The sequence below is a fragment of the Sorex araneus genome, chromosome 6 (genome assembly GCF_027595985.1).
Source record: "Sorex araneus isolate mSorAra2 chromosome 6, mSorAra2.pri, whole genome shotgun sequence".
Taxonomy (NCBI): Eukaryota; Metazoa; Chordata; class Mammalia; order Eulipotyphla; family Soricidae; genus Sorex; species Sorex araneus.
Genome location: NC_073307.1, coordinates 98,161,871 through 98,180,021, shown reverse-complemented (window position 1 = coordinate 98,180,021; position 18,151 = coordinate 98,161,871). Strand labels below are relative to the sequence as shown.

At 64.2% G+C, this 18,151-nt stretch overlaps 1 protein-coding gene across 1 annotated transcript in view; it reads left to right on the top strand.

The window, feature by feature from the left end:
• Positions 1-17,778, top strand: part of EFCAB6 (EF-hand calcium binding domain 6) — a 91,089-nt gene extending 73,311 nt beyond the window's left edge. Inside the window, exons 25-32 of the mRNA XM_055144017.1 lie at positions 1,393-1,579; positions 4,500-4,691; positions 9,759-9,986; positions 13,609-13,824; positions 14,775-14,937; positions 16,528-16,712; positions 17,245-17,394; positions 17,466-17,778. Coding sequence (XP_054999992.1) covers positions 1,393-1,579; positions 4,500-4,691; positions 9,759-9,986; positions 13,609-13,824; positions 14,775-14,937; positions 16,528-16,712; positions 17,245-17,394; positions 17,466-17,588 — 1,444 coding nt within the window. The 3' untranslated portion in view covers positions 17,589-17,778. The remainder of the gene's footprint in view (positions 1-1,392; positions 1,580-4,499; positions 4,692-9,758; positions 9,987-13,608; positions 13,825-14,774; positions 14,938-16,527; positions 16,713-17,244; positions 17,395-17,465) is intronic.
• The last annotated feature ends 373 nt before the right edge of the window (positions 17,779-18,151 follow it).

Genomic DNA, 18,151 nt, shown 5'->3' with positions numbered 1-18,151 from the left:
CCACGTCTCTGCTGCTTTCCCGGGTTCTCTGGGCGACCGCGAGGCCAGGAGGGATGTTCCCCGGCCCTCAGTGCGGGCGTCTCTTCTCCCCGCGAGATTGTCGCGGGTTTGAACATCACCCGGGGAGAATTCCTCTGAGCAGTGCCGGGAGACGGTGGGCGAAGCCCAGGGCAGCCCACGCGGGTGTGGCCTGGGTGTGTGTGTGTTTGTGCACATGCATGTACCCACATGGGTGTATATCTGCACACACGTCTGGGTCTGTGCTCACGTGGCGTATCTATGGGCGTCTGCATGGGAGTCCGTGTGTGCGTGTTTGTGTACCTGGATGTGCACAGATAGGTGTGTCTGGAGACGCGTGTGCATGTGTGTCTGTGTGGGGCACGTGTGGGTGTGTGCACGTGTGGGGAGGGAGGGGGCACTTTCTTCCTCACGTCCTGTGTGTTCTTCCCTTCCGGAGGCAGCGCTGCCCCACCCCCCGCCATGTCTGTTCCCAGCAGAGCAAGAGTTTATGTGCAGAAAAAGAGAAAATGAAAAAAAAAAAATACCCGGAGAAAAATAGCAGCAGCTCCATAATTAGGGAACCGGCCGGGAGGGAGGCGGTCGGAGCAGACGCGTGTAAACACCCGAGTGGTCCCCAGGGCTCTCGGCCCCTCTCAGCGGGACCAGCCCAGCCTGCCCTGGCTCCGCGGGGAGCATCGCTGTCACCGGCAGTTACGGGAGGCAGTTCTTTGCCCGGCCCAAGCAGGCTTTGCTGAGTAACACCCAGACGGGCACACGCACTGGCTCGTGCTCCGGCCTTCGTGGGAAGCTGGCGTGTCGCATGCGGGTGGAGTGCGGCTGGCCCAAGGCGCCTTCCCGCTCCCCGCACAGCCTCGGAGCCTCTAGAAACTTCTCTCGCCAGTGTTCCCACCCTTCTACTCTCCCGCCTGCCAGAAGGAAGCGGGGAAGGGGGGAGATGGGGCCAGGGGCCAGGAGTTGCTGGAGGCCGGGAACCCCCAATGCCTCCTCAGGTTCTTCCCCGCCTCCGGCGGTTGGGCTGTCCCCAAGGGGCTCTGGGGACTGGGTTAGGCGGGGTGGGGGCGTCTGACGCTCTCTCCTCCTATTCTGCCGGTTCCCGCCCTCCCCCTACACCGGCTGCCCTGGCGTCTCCTGGTCAGGGTCACTGCTGTCCCCTGCCCGCTGCCCTCTCTCCTGCAGGGCTGGCTGCCCCCTGCCGACCTCGAATCCCAGGGCCGCAGGGCGGAGCCCGGGCACCTGGCGGGGGGCTGGTGCCACAGCAGCACAGCTGGGCTGGGCGGGGGCTGCAGTTTCACCGAGCAGAGCGAGCGCGGCCTCTCGGGGTGAGTGACCACGTCGGCGCCATTTTAACGGAGAGTTTCTTTCTTTCCCCAGCTGGGGCGTCAGCTGGAGCCGGAACGCCGTCAACTACCTTGACTTCCTGAAGGCGCTGGAGAACAGCCGGCCGGCCACGCCAGAGCCGAGGGACGGCCAGCAGCTGGACTTCACGGGGCTGGACCCGGAGGACATCGTGAAGAACGTCCAGCAGGTGGTGGCCGCCGCTGAGCTGGCCATGGCGACGGTAGGTGCCTCCCACCCTGCCTGTGCCCGCTTCCGGGGAACAGGAGCTGGGCTTGTTGGGGAACCCCACCCCTCTCCGGGGGGCGGGTGTTGGGCAGGCCGAGCCCACTGTGTCCTTGGCAAGTGCGTGTTCATTTCTGGTGGGTCGAAAGCTCCCGGGATGCCCCCCGGGGGAGCGCTAAGGCGGAGGGGCCGGTGCCCAGTGGAGAGTGGGGGCCCCGGAAGGGACCGAGGATGGACACTCGTTCTGGGGCTCAGGCCCATGGCCGTGAGCGATAGGAAGTGGCCTTGGTGAGGCGGGCAAGGCCCGGCCATAGCCAGGCATGGGGGGAAGGAGCCGGGGGGGCGGCGGGGACGGTCAGAGGGTCTCCCGGAGCCCACTGACATTTGCCGGCAGCCCGGACTCTACTGGACCCTCGTTTCTGCGGGTGACGCCGTGCGAGGGGCTGTCCCGTGGCCACTGACCAGAAGGAGCTGGTCTCAGGGTGGAGGTCTGCAGCCGGGCCAAGGCCCGCGGGCCCCCAGCCTCCCGCGCTGCGGGGCTGCCCGTCCAGACCCCCAGTGCAGGGTCTGGGATGCCACACGCCCCGGGGTAGGGACGTTAGGGACAGACCCAGGGGACCCACCAGCAGCAACGCTGCACCCCAGCGGCGTTCTGGGGGGCAGGCTTAGCGGATGCTCGTACTTGGGTGCTCACGGGGTGCCATGGGGAGCCAGGAGAGCCCCTCGGAGCAGGGCCCTCGCCCCTCAGGGTGACCCGCCCAGGTGCCCTGCGTGCTGAGCAGCGGCCTCACAGACACTGGGGAGCTGCTGTGTGAGGAGGGGAGAGGTCGCTGGGGACCACAGCACTTGGGCTGAGCCCCCCGGACCCCGTGCCGGTGCCCCCACCCACCAGTATGTCCGAGGTCTCCAGCCGCGCGTGCTGGGCTGACGAGGGGGCCCAGCAGGGCCTGACTTGGGGTCTGCACACGCAGTGCTTCTCCCTGGAAACCGGCCCCCCGCCGTGGATGGCGCTCCCGGCAGATGGGCCCGCGCCGGCTTTTTATAGCTCTTGCACTTTTCCAGTTGGGAGCTGCAGGTGGGCGTGGTGCCGTCTGGCCCGGCGGGTGGGGAGCGGGGGGCTTCCCGGACCCTGCCAGCCAGTCCCACCCGCTCCCCGGGCCACCTGAGGGAGGACCCAGGTCTGGGGCTCCCGACCCTGGAGCCTTCCTCCTCCAGAGACGGGGCTGTTTCCTCTCTTCCTCTTCCTCTTCCTGCGGGCATTTCCCATGACACGGAGCATTTGCTTTTACCGTTTTTTGAATGGAAATATCAGAATTTATAATATCGTGAGTTATCCTTTTGTTTCATTTTTGGACCGCATTCCCCTGGACTCCGGGCTCACTCCAGACCGGCCCTCCCCACTGGGTCATCTCTCTGGCCCCCTCACTGTGCTGCTCTGTGTGCATACGTGACCCCAGCCCAAACCCGTGGCCACGGTGCCGCCTCCCACCCAGGGTCCCAAGGACCGTCCACATAAGCCCAGTTCTCTAGACAGTGTCCTGTCCCCAGGCCTCTACTCAGGCTGCTTCCTTACAGATGATTCTTTTTAGCCCGCACATGAGAAAGGTTTAAAAAATATATATTTTGAAGGTGCTGATACTTACACATGGTATCTGCATGGTAAACGCGAGATACCTGGAATTCCACCAAATTGTAAATCAGTGATTGATAAAGTTGTTTAAAAAAATTATTTGTCAGGAACTATTTACCTTTTCCTCTTTGTACTGGAGCGATAGCACAGTGGGTAGGTAGGGCGTTTGCCTTGCACGCGGCCGACCCGGGTTCAATTCCTCTGTCTCTCTCGGAGAGCCCGGCAAGCTACCGAGAGTATCCCGCCCATACGGCAGAGCCTGGCAAGCTACCCTTGGTGTATTCGAGCGATATGCCAAGAACAGTAATAACAAGTCTCACGATGGAGACGTTACTGATGTCCACTGGAGCAAATCAATGAACAACGGGATGACAGTGCTACAGTGCAGATGTTAAAAATTAGTAGTATAATTATAGTTCTATGCTAATACTTTTTTTTTTCTCTTTGGGTCACATCCGGCGATGCTCAGGGGTTCCTCCTGACTCTACACCCAGGAATTACTCCTGGTGGTGCTCAGGGGACCCTATGGGATGCTGGGGATCGAACCCGGGTCGGTCACGTGCAAGGCAAACGCCCTACCCGCTGTGCTATCGCTCCAGCCCCTGCTAATACATTTTAAAATGAGCATAAAATAAAAGCCAACCAAGGTTCAATTCTCAGCATCCCATAGGGTCCCCTGAGCACCACCAGGAGGAATTCCTGAGTGCAGAGCCAGGAGTGACCCCTGAGCATCACCGGGTGTGACCCAAGAACCAAAACTAAATAAATAAAATTGGCAAGAAATACAAATGCACAATTTAGAGTATCTGTCACTGTCACTGTCACTCTGTTGTTCATAGATTTGCTCAAGCGGGCACCAGTAACGTCTCCATTGTGAGACTTGTTGTTACTGTTTTTGGCAAATCGAATATACCATGGGTAGCTTGCCAGGCTCTTCTGTGCAGGTGGGATACTCTCAGTAGCTTGCCGGGCTCTCTGAGAGAGGCGGAGGAATCGAACCCGGGTCAGCCTTGTGCAAGGCAAACGCCCTACCCACTGCGCTATCGCTCCAGCCCCAAGAAAGAGTAAAAGGAGAATTAAAACATGTAAGGGACTTTCCTTGTGTTCACATGCCTTCCAGGTGCAGATCTGACCATGCAGTGTGCGTGGACAGCCCCCCAGAGCACCCCCCCCCCCGGGCTCCCCACCACGGCCCCGTGTGTGCTCAGTGCCGGAAGCTGGACAATCAGGCATTCGCCTGACAACAGCATCCGCCTTGTGTTGTTTTTGTGCTTTTTTTCCTTTCCAGGCGTTTCTGGCGCTGGACAGCGAGGACTCCGGCTTTGTGAAGGACTCGGATTTCGGGCAAGTTCTCAAGGATTTCTGTCCCAACCTCTCTGAGAACCAGTACCACTATTTCCTGAGGAAACTGAGGCTTCATCTCACCCCGTCCATAAACTGGAAGTATTTCCTCCAGAACTTCAGCAATTTCCTTGAAGAGGTGAGGACATCGGACGCGCCTGTTTGGGGGAGGGGCTGACGCCTGTACGAACTGGCGTTCGCCTCCTTTCTGTGTCTCCGCTTTGGGGGCCACACGGCGGTGCCCAGGGCTCTGCGCTCAGGTCACTCCTGGCAGGCTTGAGGGACAAAGTGGGTGGCGGGGCTCAGGGGTCGAACCCGGGTCAGCTGTGCGCCAGGCGAGTTTCCCACGTGCCGTGCAGCTCAGCCCTGGTGCTCCGAGGGGCCTCACTGGACATGGAAAATGGGTATTAATGTGGACAGTCTGTGTCTCTCACCCCGCTGAAGAGCTCTGGGGGTGTCTGTCCGTCTGTCTGTCTGGGGGCTAATCCCAGCTCAGGAGAGAGTTGAGGGCGTCTGCTTGTCTGCTGATGTCCATTCCTGAGACTCAGGTCCCAGACGAGGGTGGGGGCCCGGGGAAGTGGGCAGCCATGCCCGCGGGAGAGGTGACCATGGAGCTGGCCCTGAGGGTGCAGCCGCCCAGCCCCTGGGCAGCGCCTCTGTTTGCTCTTGGGGTGTCTCTCAGCCTCTCGGTGTCAGCAGACCAACCCTGTTGGCAACGGGGTCACTGCATTCCAACCAACGCAGATTCCTGGGGGGGGAGGGGGGCCGAGCCAGTGCCTCGGGGCCGCCTTTGGGGGCCTAAGGTGCCGAAACCCCGAGGGTCGGGACAGAGACGCGGCCTCGGCCCCTCACACGCAGCACAGCACGGACGCCCCGGTGCCGGGCACTCAGGAGTCAGCCCAGAGCAGAGTGAGAGCCGGGCGGTGCTGGGGACAGAGGGGCTGCCTGGACCCCCCTCCCTTCAGAGGGGTCCTTGACCCCACGGGGCCCTGCGGCTCCTCCTTCCTTTCTTCCTCTCTCCCTCCTTCCTTCCTTCCCCCTTCCTTTCTTCCTCCCTCCCTCCTTCCTTCCTTCTTTCCTTCCTTCCTTCCCTTCTTTCCTTCCTTCCTTCCTCCTCTCCTTTCTTCCTCCCTCCCTCCTTCCTTCCTTCTTTCCTTCCTTCCTTCCCCTTCTTTCCTTCCTTCCTTCCTCCTCTCCTTCCTTCCCTCCTCCTTCCTTCCTTCCTCATTCCTTCCTTCCTTCCTTCCTTCCTTCCCTCCTGCCATTCTTCCTTCCTGCCATTCTTCCTTCCACCCTTCCTCTCTCCTTTCCTCCCTCCTTCCCTTCCTTCCTTCTCCCTCCCTCCCTTCCTTCCATCACTCTGCGGGTGGGGGAGGGAACTTTCCGTAGTGTCGCCTTGTTTTCAGAAAATCCTTCCAGTTTCGCGTGTCTTTTAAGCCCTGAAAGTGCCGTGGCTTGCCGTCTGTGAATATAAAAATAACGCTCCGAGCAGAAATAGAGGTGTGTGTGTGTGTGTGTGTGTGTGTGTGTGTGTGTGTGTGTGTGTTTTATTTTTTTTAAAGACGCAGCAGCAGCCCGTGCCGCCGCCCTGCCTTATTGCCATGGAAATAACGGAGTTTCCTCACAAGACACCTCTGAGCTCCGTGCTGAGATCGTTCAGTCATGCTCCAGCCCGCAGGAGCCGGGAGCCGCCTGCCTTTGTCGGCGAAGGGTGCCCGTCGAGGCCCAGGGTACCACCCCGTGCCCTGCGGCTGTGGGCTGCTCCCCCATCTTAGTTTCACTTGGTGTCGGGCCGTCGGGATCCACGAGGCCGTCGTGAGCGGGGACGTAGCAGGGACCCCCGCTCAGGACGGCAGGCAAAGGCGGAGTCACCCCCGCCCCCACATCGCGCCCACGTGGCAGTGAAGCCACAGCCGCCCCCAGCACAGGGCAGGCTGCGAGGGGACCGCGGGCACCACCAGCAGGAAGCACTGGGGCGGCTCCTCCGAGAGCCTTGGGGACCCCCAAAGCCCAGCGGGCGGGCGGGCGGGCGGGCAGGCGGGCATCCCAGGAGCAGGTGCCCGGTAGACGCGCCCTCCCCTGGGCACCCTTCCCGCTCATTCCAGACCCACTCAGCTGCCCTGGGAGGCGGCCGGGCGTGGGCCCCACAGGCGGACCCCCACGTTTGCATCCCTGAAACGGCCCCTGAACGGGGTCCGAGGGTGACCTCACTGCTCCCCTTCGAAGCCCTGAGTATTACGGCACCTTCAGGGGAGCATGGGGTGTGCCAAGGCCGGGGCCTGGTGGGTGGGGAGCTGGGGAGGAGCGGGGAGGGGGAGGGAAGGAGGGGAGGAGGGGCAGCCGGGCCTGCTGGGGGCAGAGCCTGCCCCGTCTGGAAGGACCTGCTGAGAGCCGGCTCCGGGGGCCATGAGAAGGGGCTTCTAGGTGTCAGGACCGTGTGTGTGTGTGTGTGTGCGCGCGCGCGTGCGCATGGATATGTGTGCATGTAATGTGTATGGGCATGTGTGCGTGTCTGTGTATATGTGTGCATGTGTGTGTGCATATGCATGTGTGTGTGTGTGTATGTGCACACGCAGACGTCGTGTGGAGAGATGCTTGTGCGGGGAGGGGCGGAAGGCAAGGTGGTCACTCCCGTCTGCCCTGGCCGTCGCAGGCCTGGCTGGTCGGTGTCTCTGCGGGCGGGGGAGGGGCGTGCCGGCCACTCCAGGAGACAGATTCTGACCTGCTCAGCCCCACCTGCTGGCATCCACTCTGGAAAGTCCCAGAAAGTTCTATCCAGCCAGGGCTGGGGTGCAGGAAGCACAGTGAGGAATGGCCACCCATACTGGTGCTCAGTGCCATAGTACTGGCTCTCAGTGCCACAGTACTGGTGCTCAGTGCCCCAGCAGTGGGTCTTCGTGAGCCTTGATTCTGTTACGTCGGTGCCTTTCAGAAGGAAGTTCTGGAATGTTCAGGGTTGCCGTCAGCCCTTGCCCAGAGGGAAGCCTGTGTGCCAGGGATTAGGAAGACGGGGTTCGGGGGTCACTGCCTTCCTTCCGCAAACAGCCTGGGGCTCCTGTCTGAGGGAGGCCGTGCCGGTGGGCGTCTCGGGGCCGGGGTCACCCCGCACGGTCTCCGGCGCACTTTCCCTCCCATTTCTCCCTGTTTTAGCCTTTTTTATTTTTTATTTTTTGACAGGCAGTTTTTGCCGCTGTTGTTATTTTTAGCATTCATTTATTCACTGTAAATACAAATGAAGATACAGTACAATTAATTTCTTTGCTAATCAAAATATTTGATCAAATGAAGCAATTTTTCAATTCCTGGAAGTAATTATACTGTTCTTGAAAAGGAAGCGGAGGGCTTCTGCACCGCGCCTTCCTAATTAGGCGCCTGCTACCTGCTGGGCGCCTGCTTGGAGGCTTCGGACGGTTCCGGGGGCCTTGGCAGAACCCAGCGTGGGGAGGGAACCGTCCCGCGTCCTTCCCGCTCGCCAGGCCCCCTCACTCCGGCTGGTCGGCAGCCGCCCCCTGGGCCACCCCAGAGCACTGTGCCATGAGCCGGGGAAATGGGTGACCAGCCAGCTGCGGGTGCTGGCCTGAGACCTTCGGTCCCCGCTTCCTTCCTGCCCAGCGCCCTGAGCCGGGAAGTGACCCTTCGCCCCCCTCAGAGGCTGTGACTGCAGCTTCACGCCAGTGGGGTCCCCCCAGCCCCCAGTTCCGCTGTGACCCATAATCACCGTGGCCACATGGCCTGGGGCTGGGTTTTGTTGGTTTTGTTGGGGTGTGGGAGGGTTATTTTTGGTCATGTTTACTCGGACCCGGCCGCTGTCCTGGTTGTCTTTGCGATTTCCCCCAGTTTGTAATCACCTCGAAGGCAGTGCGCCTCCGTGTGCACCCCGAGGTGCTGGCGTCCTTTGCTTCCTCCGACCAGAGCCCTGGCAAGTGCCCGCAGAGGGTCCGACTCTCAGAGGCTTCCTGCCCCTGCGCCAGCCTGGCCCCCGCAGGCCGAGGTAGAGCAAATAAAAGAAACAGGACGGGTCTTGGGGACTCAGTGGCCCTCAGGCCGGTGGCACTGCTGCTGTGTGGCCTTTGCCGGCAGGCGGATGCGGGTGCCCTCTGTCTCCGCCTTCCCACTCTCGCTGTTTCACGGATGTGCCACCGGCCTGCAGGAGGGGGGGGCTCCAGGGGTGCTCAGCCCATACCCTGTGGCAGTGCTCAGGGCTTGCTCCTGGCTCTGTGCTCAGGAGTGACTCCTGGCGGTGCTCGGGGGGCCCTATGGGATGCCAAGGAGCGAGCACAGGTCGAGCCAGGCCAGCGCCCTCCCCGCAGTGCTCTCGCCCCGCCCCCAAGCCTGTTCTCTCTCTCAAGGCGTCTTCACTGCGTCAGGGGGGCGGGCGCTGGCCATGGATTTCCGGTTCGCTGGTATCTCGGGGCCCGGAGGGGCTCGGGGTTAACCTGGCCGGTGTGAGAAGCCAGTTCTGGGGGGGTGAGGACAGCTCGCCCTGGAGCCCCGTAGGACACGGGTCCTGTCACCCTCGGGGGTCCAGATTTTAACGGCCTTTCCGTTTCCCTTGGGCTTTCCTGGGGAGGTTGGGTTCCGGCATCTCCGTCTGGCTAGGAAGCGGTGCCCGGTCCTGGCACGTGTTTGCACGGGCTCCCCGCTGGGGGCTCAGACGGGGCCTGCCCGGACACAGCAGCGGGGCGGAGGCCAGCGCCGGCCAGCCCGGCCTTCAGGCCCCTCCTGCACTGGGCGTCTCACCCTGCCCCGGCCAGTTCCGCTCCCTGGGGAGGGGGGTCCCACTTGGGCCCCAGGGGTGAAGGGGAGGGCTCAGAGCTTCATCCCAGAGAGCGTCCACTTGGGTCGGCTTCCCGCCCCCTGGCCGTGGGGACGGAATAGAAGGCGTTTGGCTGCGGGGTCTTTGGGTGGCGGGGGTGCCATGGGCCGGGCTGCCCCATGGGCCTGTGGGTCCAGCACTGTCTCTGCCCGTGTCCACTGGGGACTCACTGGACACAGCCATGCCCAGGCCTCTCCAGTCCCCACTTGGTTTGAGTCCACGCCCCGCCCCTGGGCCTCAGCTAGCCGGGGTGTGGGGTGCTGCAGGTGCGAGTCTCTGCCCGGCGCGGGGCGGGGGAGGGGGGGACACCAGGTGGGCGGGCGGGGCTCCTGGCGGGGAGCCGCTGCCGAGTGACCATGACCGGGCCGTCCTCCCTTGGGTCCTGCCCAGAGCGCGGCCGAGTGGGCCGAGAAGATGCCGAGAGACCCACGGCCCGCCTCGCCCAGGGGCCAGGCCCACGCGGAGCTACTGGGCCGGCTGCGCCGGGCCGTGGCCGCCCACGCCCACGCCATCGCCCAGGAGCTGGAGAACTTCGACACAGCTGGGAGCGGCACAGTGTCCAGGGACGAGTTCCGGGCCGTGTGCAGCCGCCACGTGCAGGCGCTGACGGATGAGCAGGTGAGGCTCGGGCCGAGGGCTGGGCTCGGCAGGGGGGGTGTGTCTCAGGCTGCGGGCACGTGTGGCAAAGCTGGCCAAGGGGCCGGAGCGATAGCCCAGCGGGGAGGGCGTTTGCCTTGCACGCGGCCAACCCGGGTTCAATTCCCAGCATCCCATCGGGTCCCCCGAGCACCGCCAGGGGTGATTCCTGAGAGCAGAGCCAGGAGGAACCCCTGAGCATCGCCGGGTTCACCCAAAAAGCATTAAAAAAAAAAATTAAAAAGCAGGCAAACTCCCCCCACCCCGGAGGCGCCAGCAGGGGTGGGCCAGGAGGAGCCCCCCGCCCCTCTTCCCCCCCTGGTTCCACTGCTGCCTTCTCCTGGGCACCACAGCCGGCAGGTCCTGAGGGGCTCCAGCTGGACACAGCCCCTTCCACTGAGGCCTCTGCCCTGGACATCCCTGACCTGGGCCCCCAGGCAGCTGCTGGTGTCCAGGGACACCTCCCATCTGCCCCTCCATCTGAGCACTGACCGCCTGCCCACTGACCTCACGACCCCATGAGCAGCCCCCGCCCTGGGTCACCTGTTGCAAGCGGGCGTTCAGCAAGAGGGACCCCCCCGCCCCCAGCCCCAGACGCCCAGGGCTGAGCGGCTGAGGCACATCAGGGCTCCTATGGCGGGTCACTGTGCCCAGGAGGAGTAGCCAGAATCCCCCCCCCCACTCCCAGGGCAGGGTGGGGGCGTTGCTCTTCCCCACGCCCCCGCCCGAGTCCTCTCTGTCGTGTCGTGACGCCCGTGAGTGGGAGGGCTGAGTGACGGCCCCAGGTCACTGCCCAAGCTGGCCTCTGCCAGCACCTTGGTCGCGTCGCTCTCCCGCACCCCCCCACCCGCAGCGTCCGCAGCCCCTGGAGAGACAGCGTTCCCGGCCTGTGGGTGGGTGGGAGCCCCTGAAATTAATACAGTCACAGTTATTACTCCGCGGGGCCGACTAATAAAGGCTTCACTAATACAGATTTTTCATTTCATCTAAATGAGTAAAATGTGACTCTAATTATAGGTACCCGGCGCACGGCGTGCAGGCTGAGCGGGCATTCATAAACGGGAATCGGATTTTAATTGTCCACGCAGAAGGCGTCCCCCGCCCCCCGCCCAAGAAGCGCTTATTTTTAAACGCCGCCTTCTGGAGAAGTGCAGCTCGCCCGGTGCCTCGGCCGGGCCGCCTCGGGCAGGAGCAGGGCCGTGGCGGGCAGGGCCAGCACGGAGCCTGGGGCTCCACGTGCTCTGTGTGGCCCAGCAGGGCCCAGGCCCGTGAGCAGCCCGGCCCCGCACGGGCCCCTGCGCCAGGGAGGGGCCTGCAGCCGTGCTCCGGCCTCCCGTCCCCCTCCGTCCCTGTACGTCCCCCTCCGTCCCCCTATGTCCCCCTACATCCCCCTACGTCGCTGGCTGTCCCCGTGATAACGTGTGTCTCGGGCTGAGAAAGCACAAGCCCCTCCCCACAGCCCCGAGCCAGCCCCCCGCCCGAGTGGGTGGAAGTAAACCCACACTCAGAGGAGGGACGGAGGGACAGGCCCCAGGGGACAGTCCTCCCTCTGGAACGGGATGTGTCATACCCAGCGACGACCCCCCCCACCCCAGCTCCTCCTACCCTCGTCCCCTCACTCCAGGTCAGCTGTGGCCGCCCCCTTTGCCCTCGCCCTGCCCCCCAGGCCATCCAGCTTCTTGGGAGGTTCCAGCATGTTCTTCGGCACAAAGCTGTCTGTTGTCTGTCTGTCTGTCTGTCTGGACCTCCCCGTGAGCACCCACAGACTGAAGGGCGGGGGCCGTGTGCAGAGGTGACCCTGCCAGCCTCCTGAGGAGCAGAGGGGGGGTCCAGGGCCGAGGCCCCCTGCGTGGACCTTAGAATCTTGATTTCCTTCCTTCTCCTGGTCCAGACCTCTCCAGAATTTCTTTTGTGTCGGTGTTAGTGGCATGTGCCTGTGCGTGTGTGTGTGTGTGTGTGTGTGTGTGTGTGTGTGTGTGTGTGTTTAGACAGCAAATTGTCTTACCTTTCTCTGAATCTTCAAATGCATTAGCATGAAATTGTGGGTAATCGCCTTCCCCGCCCGCTCCCTTCCTCCCTCCTTCCCGGTCCCCCCCTGCTCGTCTCTCCAGAGCCCGGCCTGGGGCTCGGCTGGGTCTGGTTCTCGTGCCGGCTCTCCTCGAGCTTGGCCCCGTGTTTCACTGTTGCCGGCTTTGCCTTCTCTCTGGGGGTGCCCCCCCCCGCGAGGTGCCAGGGCAGTGGAGGTCCAGCTGGCTCTCGTCGTCATCTGTGGCCCCTCTCGGAGCCACACAGCGTTCAGAGAGGCTCTTACACGAAAAACTCGATTCCCAGACAAGTGGTTTGTTTCAAAGTCGTTGAGTCCCACTTCAGCTCAGAAGCAGACGCTGCAGCCGTCCGGCCCCCCAGGGTGGCGGGCGCTCGGGGCCCCTTTCCCGAACATGTCGGGGGTCCCGGCTTCTGCCCAGGGCCGCCTCCCTTTGGCCTGCGCAGCCGTCCTCCCCCTCTGTTGGAATCGTGCCTCAGTTTCCCCTAAAGGCCCCTTTTACTTTGTGTATCTCTAGGTCAGCGTTGTGTCGGGTCCACCCCCCTCATTGAGAGAGGTGGGCTTAGCGCCCCGAGACCCCGCGAAGGCCTTTCCTGTCACAGAACCATCCGGGGCCAGGGTCAGCAGGGTCCGGCTGTCCTGGTGCCCACCAGCCTTTCCCTCAGCGTGGCCCTCTGGTGGCCTGCTCGGCAGGGGAGCATCAGGTCGGGGACGGGCCTTCTGCAGGCTGCCCCCGTCCTGCTGGGGGCCCGGCTCTGTCCCCCGGCAGGTGGTCATGGCAGTGCCCCATCCCACAGTGCTCCTGCTGGGCTCCTGGGTCCGGTCACTGTCTGTGTCACACCCGGCTGCTTGGCGCAGGGTCCTCCCCCCAGACCCCCTGACAGAGACCCCGGCCTTCTCTCCCCTCCCTGCCCGGCCTGCCAAGGCTGCCAGCCCCGTTGAGGCCACCCCTGCTGCGCGTTCTTTGTTAGAGATGGTTTTCTGGGGGGTTTCCAGTGTGACCCCTGACCCTAGCACATCTCTGTCACCCTCCCATTAGCCTCTGTGTCCGCGGGGGCCTGACGCGTGTCCACACGGCGCTGCCTCGGGAGCCTCACGCTCGGGTGACCATGTCGCCGTGACACCCGGTGCTGGGGGCACCTGGACAGCGGCCTGCTGCCCCCTGCTGCCCACCACTCTCCCTGAGAGAAAGCTTAGCGCCGGCCCTGCAGGGCCCTCCTCGGCCTCGCTGCCCGACTCTGGGCCTGCCCAGGGGCGGGTGGCGTCCTGGGGACAAAGGGGCTCCCGCAGGCCCCAGGCTGCCCAGGTCCACGCTGATGCGAGTCACAGCCTGTCTGACTGGCTCGGAGAGTGCTGGGCCACAGGTGGACACAGCCCTGGGCCCCTCGCCGGCTCTCACTGGGCACCGGTGTTCCCCCGGCCCCAACCCCGGCTGCTGGGACCCGCCTGTCGCCCACTCACCAGGCCCCCCGTCGGGAATGTCCGGCGCCGACCTTGGTCAGCTCGGGGCGGGCGGGGGGCTGTGTCCGTGGCCTGCGCCCTGACTGTGTCCCCGGCCAGTTCGACAGGCTCTGGGCCGACCTGCCGCTCAGCAGCAAGGGCCGACTGAAGTACCAAGACTTCCTGCGCCGCTTCGGCTCCGACACGCCCCTGCATGTGGGCGACTCCACGCGGGCCCAGCGGGGCAGCAGCGGCACCCACAGCCTCGGCAGGTCAGTCTCGGCGTCGCCCGAGCAGGACCCGAGAGCCGGGCTCAGGATGCACAGTGACCCCGGCGTGAGTGTCCGGGGCAGGGGGGCGGGAGGGCAGGAGGGCGGGCTGGGGGGGTGGGGCCAGCGCACACCCCCTGCCCCGTCTCCCCCCGCTCCCGGCACGCGGGCCAGGAGTGATCCCTGAGCACCGCTGGGCAGGGGGTCAAATGGGGAAGAACGGGGGTCAGTGATGTCACCCCGACCCCCAGAGCCCGGGGCTATTAGAGCCCAGCCGGGCCCCACGCGGGGCTGGTAAGTGGTGGGAACCTGGTTCCGGGGGCTTGGGCGGGGCGGGGTTGGGGGCGCAGGTCACGAATGCAGCCAGGGCACACGCAGCCACTGCACAGGGCCCGGAAAGCCCGAGGGGCCGCCTGGGGGAGGTGGGCTGGGTCAGATGAAATGCATTCAGGGGGCGCCCCCAGGGTCCAGGAGCCGGGGACACCCCCATGGCAGCCTCACAGCTCACACTCGCGCCAGGCATTGGGGGCCCCCACGGGGCCCGTCTGACCCCCAGTTCCCCCCCCACCCCCACCCCCGGCCCAGTTTCAAAGAGAAAATAACAGAAAACCAGAACCGTGTCCTGCCTTAGGAAGGGCGGCTGCGCTGAGAGTCTATGACTGTGCACACAACACGCACACACGAGCATACATGTGCCCCCACCGGTGTATGCATATCACATGCATGCACACATGGACACATGTACACACGAGCACGTGCACTTGGATCTATAAACACGCATGCTCGTGCATGTCACATGTCTGAAGACACACGAACACACATATTCGTACATATGAACACACGTTCTCTCATACGTGTGAACATAAGCCCTCGTACACATGAGCACACCTGCCCTCGCACATGTGCTTTGGGAATGGCCCTTCCTGTACTTTGTCCCCGAACCATTTCGGTCCCGCCGGCCTGGCCCGGCCTCGCCCCGGGAAGGGGTCCCCGTGACCGCGCCCCGTGTCCCCGCAGAGCGCCCTGAGCGCCGCCTCCCTGGCCGGGAGCCTGCAGAACTGCGAGCCCCTGGAGAGCAGGCTCCGGCGGAAGATGCGGGGCTGCTGGCGGGAGTTCCTGAAGGACTGCAAGGACAGGGACGCCGACCGGCGGGGCCACGTCAGCACGGCCGACTTCCTGGGTCCGTCCCCCTGCCTGGTAACTCAGGGCCGGCACCGCGCGCCAGCCCAGCACAGGCCTGCCTGAGTGTGCTGTGAGGCGGCGGGTGGGAGCGGGCTGCCTCCACACAGGACAAGGGTTCGGGCCCGCGAGTCTCGTCTGCTGCACGGCCCCGCCTGGCCCATTCTGGTCATGCTCAGGGCTTCCTCCTGGCCCTGCAGTCAGGAGTCACTCCTGGCGGTGCTCAGGGGGCCGTATGGGATGCCGGGGATCGAACCCGGGTTGGCCGTGTGCAAGGCAAACACCCTCCCCGCTGGACTGTCACTCAGGCCCCCGGCCCCTTCTTAGTGCTTCAGGGCTCGATGTGTTTGTTTTGTTTCTTTCTGGACAACCTCTGATTGATACAAGTCAGCTCATGACGGCAACAGTGTAATAGCTGAACTACGGCCGGAGAAGCCGGTCCGGGTGTGCATGGAGAATCTTGAGGCCGATCAGCAACTTCAGACCCTTAGGACAGACCCCAAAGCACAGGGGGCGTCCTCCATGCAGGGAGGCCGGAGGGGAGGGGGGCATGGAGGCCCCCGCTGGGCTGCACCAGGGAATCCTGCAGATCCCAGACGCCAGACACGCCCCAGCCCCGGGTGGGCAGAGCCGAGAGTGCCCAGAGCCCCGGCCTGGGGGCTTCCCCGGCCCGGCCGGAGCTCAGCGCGGCACCCGAGGCGTGGCTGTTGGGTCCCACCCCGTGCCGGGCAACCCCTCCCCACCCCCCCGCAGTGCTTGGGGGCCTCTGGCACTATGCCCAGCAGCGCCCGGCAGGCCAGGTGATACCGAGGACTGATTTCAGGTCAGGTCCACGTATCACGCGTGGCCTCTGCTGTCGGGTGCCAGACAGCTACCTCCACTGCGACACGGAAACAGCCAAGCAAGCCACAGGGTGCCTGGGTAAAGTGTGTGTGTGTGTGTGTGTGTGTGTGTGCACGCGCATGGGTGTGTACGTGTGCATATGTGTGTGTGCGTGCACTGTGGAAGTCTACACCACAGCTTCAAAAAAAAATTTGAAATGAGAATTTGCAGCAAACTGAAAAGGATCTTGAGGGGATTTTGGTAAAGAACGTAAGTCGGCAGGAGACAGATGCCGGGAACCTCCCCTCCGTGTGCAACGAGGCCGGCTGTACCAACGGGGAAGAGATGGAAGGAAGGGTCGGAGGGGGCCCCGGACCCGGCCTGTGGGTGCTGGCCCAGCCGCTCGCAGCCCAGCTGCCCTCTGCACACGTGGGACTCGGCGCCTGCGCTGACGGCCAGGTCCCTCGTGCTGGCTCCACGGCCCCCACTCCCTCGAACCCGCTGCCCAACCTCGGCCTTCCAGGCCGTGCTGGGGGACGGGAACCCTGACATACAATGCGCGTGTCCCCGCCCCGGCAACGTGGCACAGTGACCTCACTGAGATCACACTGGCCCCATCTGTCCGTCTGTCCGGTTCCCGCTGGTCTCCTGGGCCCCTGACCCTGGGGAGCAGGGCCCCGGCTCGGGCCGGAAACAGGAAGGCCCTCCCCGGGGACGCGGGAGACAAGGCGAGGGCAGGCACCCGGCTCACCCGGCGCCTCTGTCCCAGCTCTCGTGGAGAAATACGGCCTGGACCTCAGCACGGAGGAGGCCCAGCAGCTGGCCGCCAAGTATGACTTCACGGACAGCGGCCGCTTCTCCTACTGCGACTTCATCCAGAGCTGCGTGCTGCTGCTGCGGGCCCGGGAGACGTCCCTCATGCAGCGCATGAAGATCCAGAACGCGCACAAGATGGTACGTGGGCTGGCCCGCCGGAGCCCCGTGTGCCCGCGCGGCACACACGCAGGCCCCAGCCTCACAGGCAGCACGACCCGTGGAGACCAGTCTTTGTGGCACCTCAGGACCACCCCTGAGCCAGGCCCACTACAGACATGCATGTTGCATGTCCGCGCACAGGGTGGTCCGTGTTGGTGCGTGTGACATGCTGGGGGCTGGTCTGATGGCAAGGGCTGTGTCCTGATCTGATGGTGGAGGCTTGTGTGCCGGTCTGATGGTGAGGGCTTGTAGACTGGCCTAATGGTGAGGGCTGTGCTGTTGGTCTGATGGTGGAGGCTTGCGTGCTGGTCTGATGGTGAGGGCTATGTCGTTGGTCTGATGGTGGAGGCTTGCATGCCAGTCTGATGATGAGGGCTTGCAGACTGGACTGATGGTGAGGGCTGTCCACAGGCCCCCCTCACAGGCCAGGAGCCTCCAGCCTCCCCCGCCCTCTCTCAACACCTCCCTCATGCCCTGCCCGGTGTGTGTCCGGGGTCTGGTTTGGCTCTAGAAAGAAGCCGGCGCCGAGAACTCGTCCCTCTACTGCGCTCTGCTGCGGATCCAGCCCAAGGTGCTGCACTGCTGGCGGCCCATGCGGAGAACCTTCAAGAGCTATGACCAGAACGGCAGCGGGTTCCTGAGCGTGGGGGACTTCCGTAAGGTAGGCCGGGCCGCCCCCCAACCTCCCCCCGCCTCCCCCCGCCGGGCCCTGACCGCGGCGCCCCCCTGCAGGTGCTGCGCCAGTACAGCATCAACCTGTCGGAGGAGGAGTTCTTCCACGTGCTGGAGTACTACGACCGGGCACTGTCCTCGCTGGTCCCCTACAACGACTTCCTGCGGGCTTTCCTCCAGTAGCTCCCCGGCCGGCAGAGCATGCCGGGGCCTTCCGGAACCTTCCCGGCGTCGGCGGCTCCCGGTGCACCCCGCCCTGCTGGGCCCTGAGCCGGGCGCCGGAGGCCAGGCCTGGTGCCCTGCGCCCCCGCGGCCCCGGGTGCCCCCGAGCCTCAGGCTCCCCTCCCGCATCACTTGCGCAAGTAAAAGTATCGGTCTTTGCAGGAATGTCTGTGGGACCCGCCTAAGAACTGGGGCGTCCGGAGGTGTGACCTGGCCCCCTGTGACGTGCTGGCCATGCCCCAATGCCGTGAGCCCCAGCCCCTCCCCGCCACCCCTCGGGTAGCAGCCAGGAGGGAGAGAGTCCACTGCCTTCTGGAAGGTTCTGAGGGCCGGGAGGGACAGGCTGGTGAGCTGCTGGGGTGTGTGGCCAGAGGCTTCTAGGGAGAGTTGGGGGTCAGTAGCCCCCGGCCCCGAGTCAGGACTGCTACAGCCCCTCCCCCTCAAGCCCCGGGAGGCCCCCCGCCCTTGTGGCCCCTTCCCATAACAAAGGCTTCGAGGTCACACTCGTCCCCATGAGTCCTGGA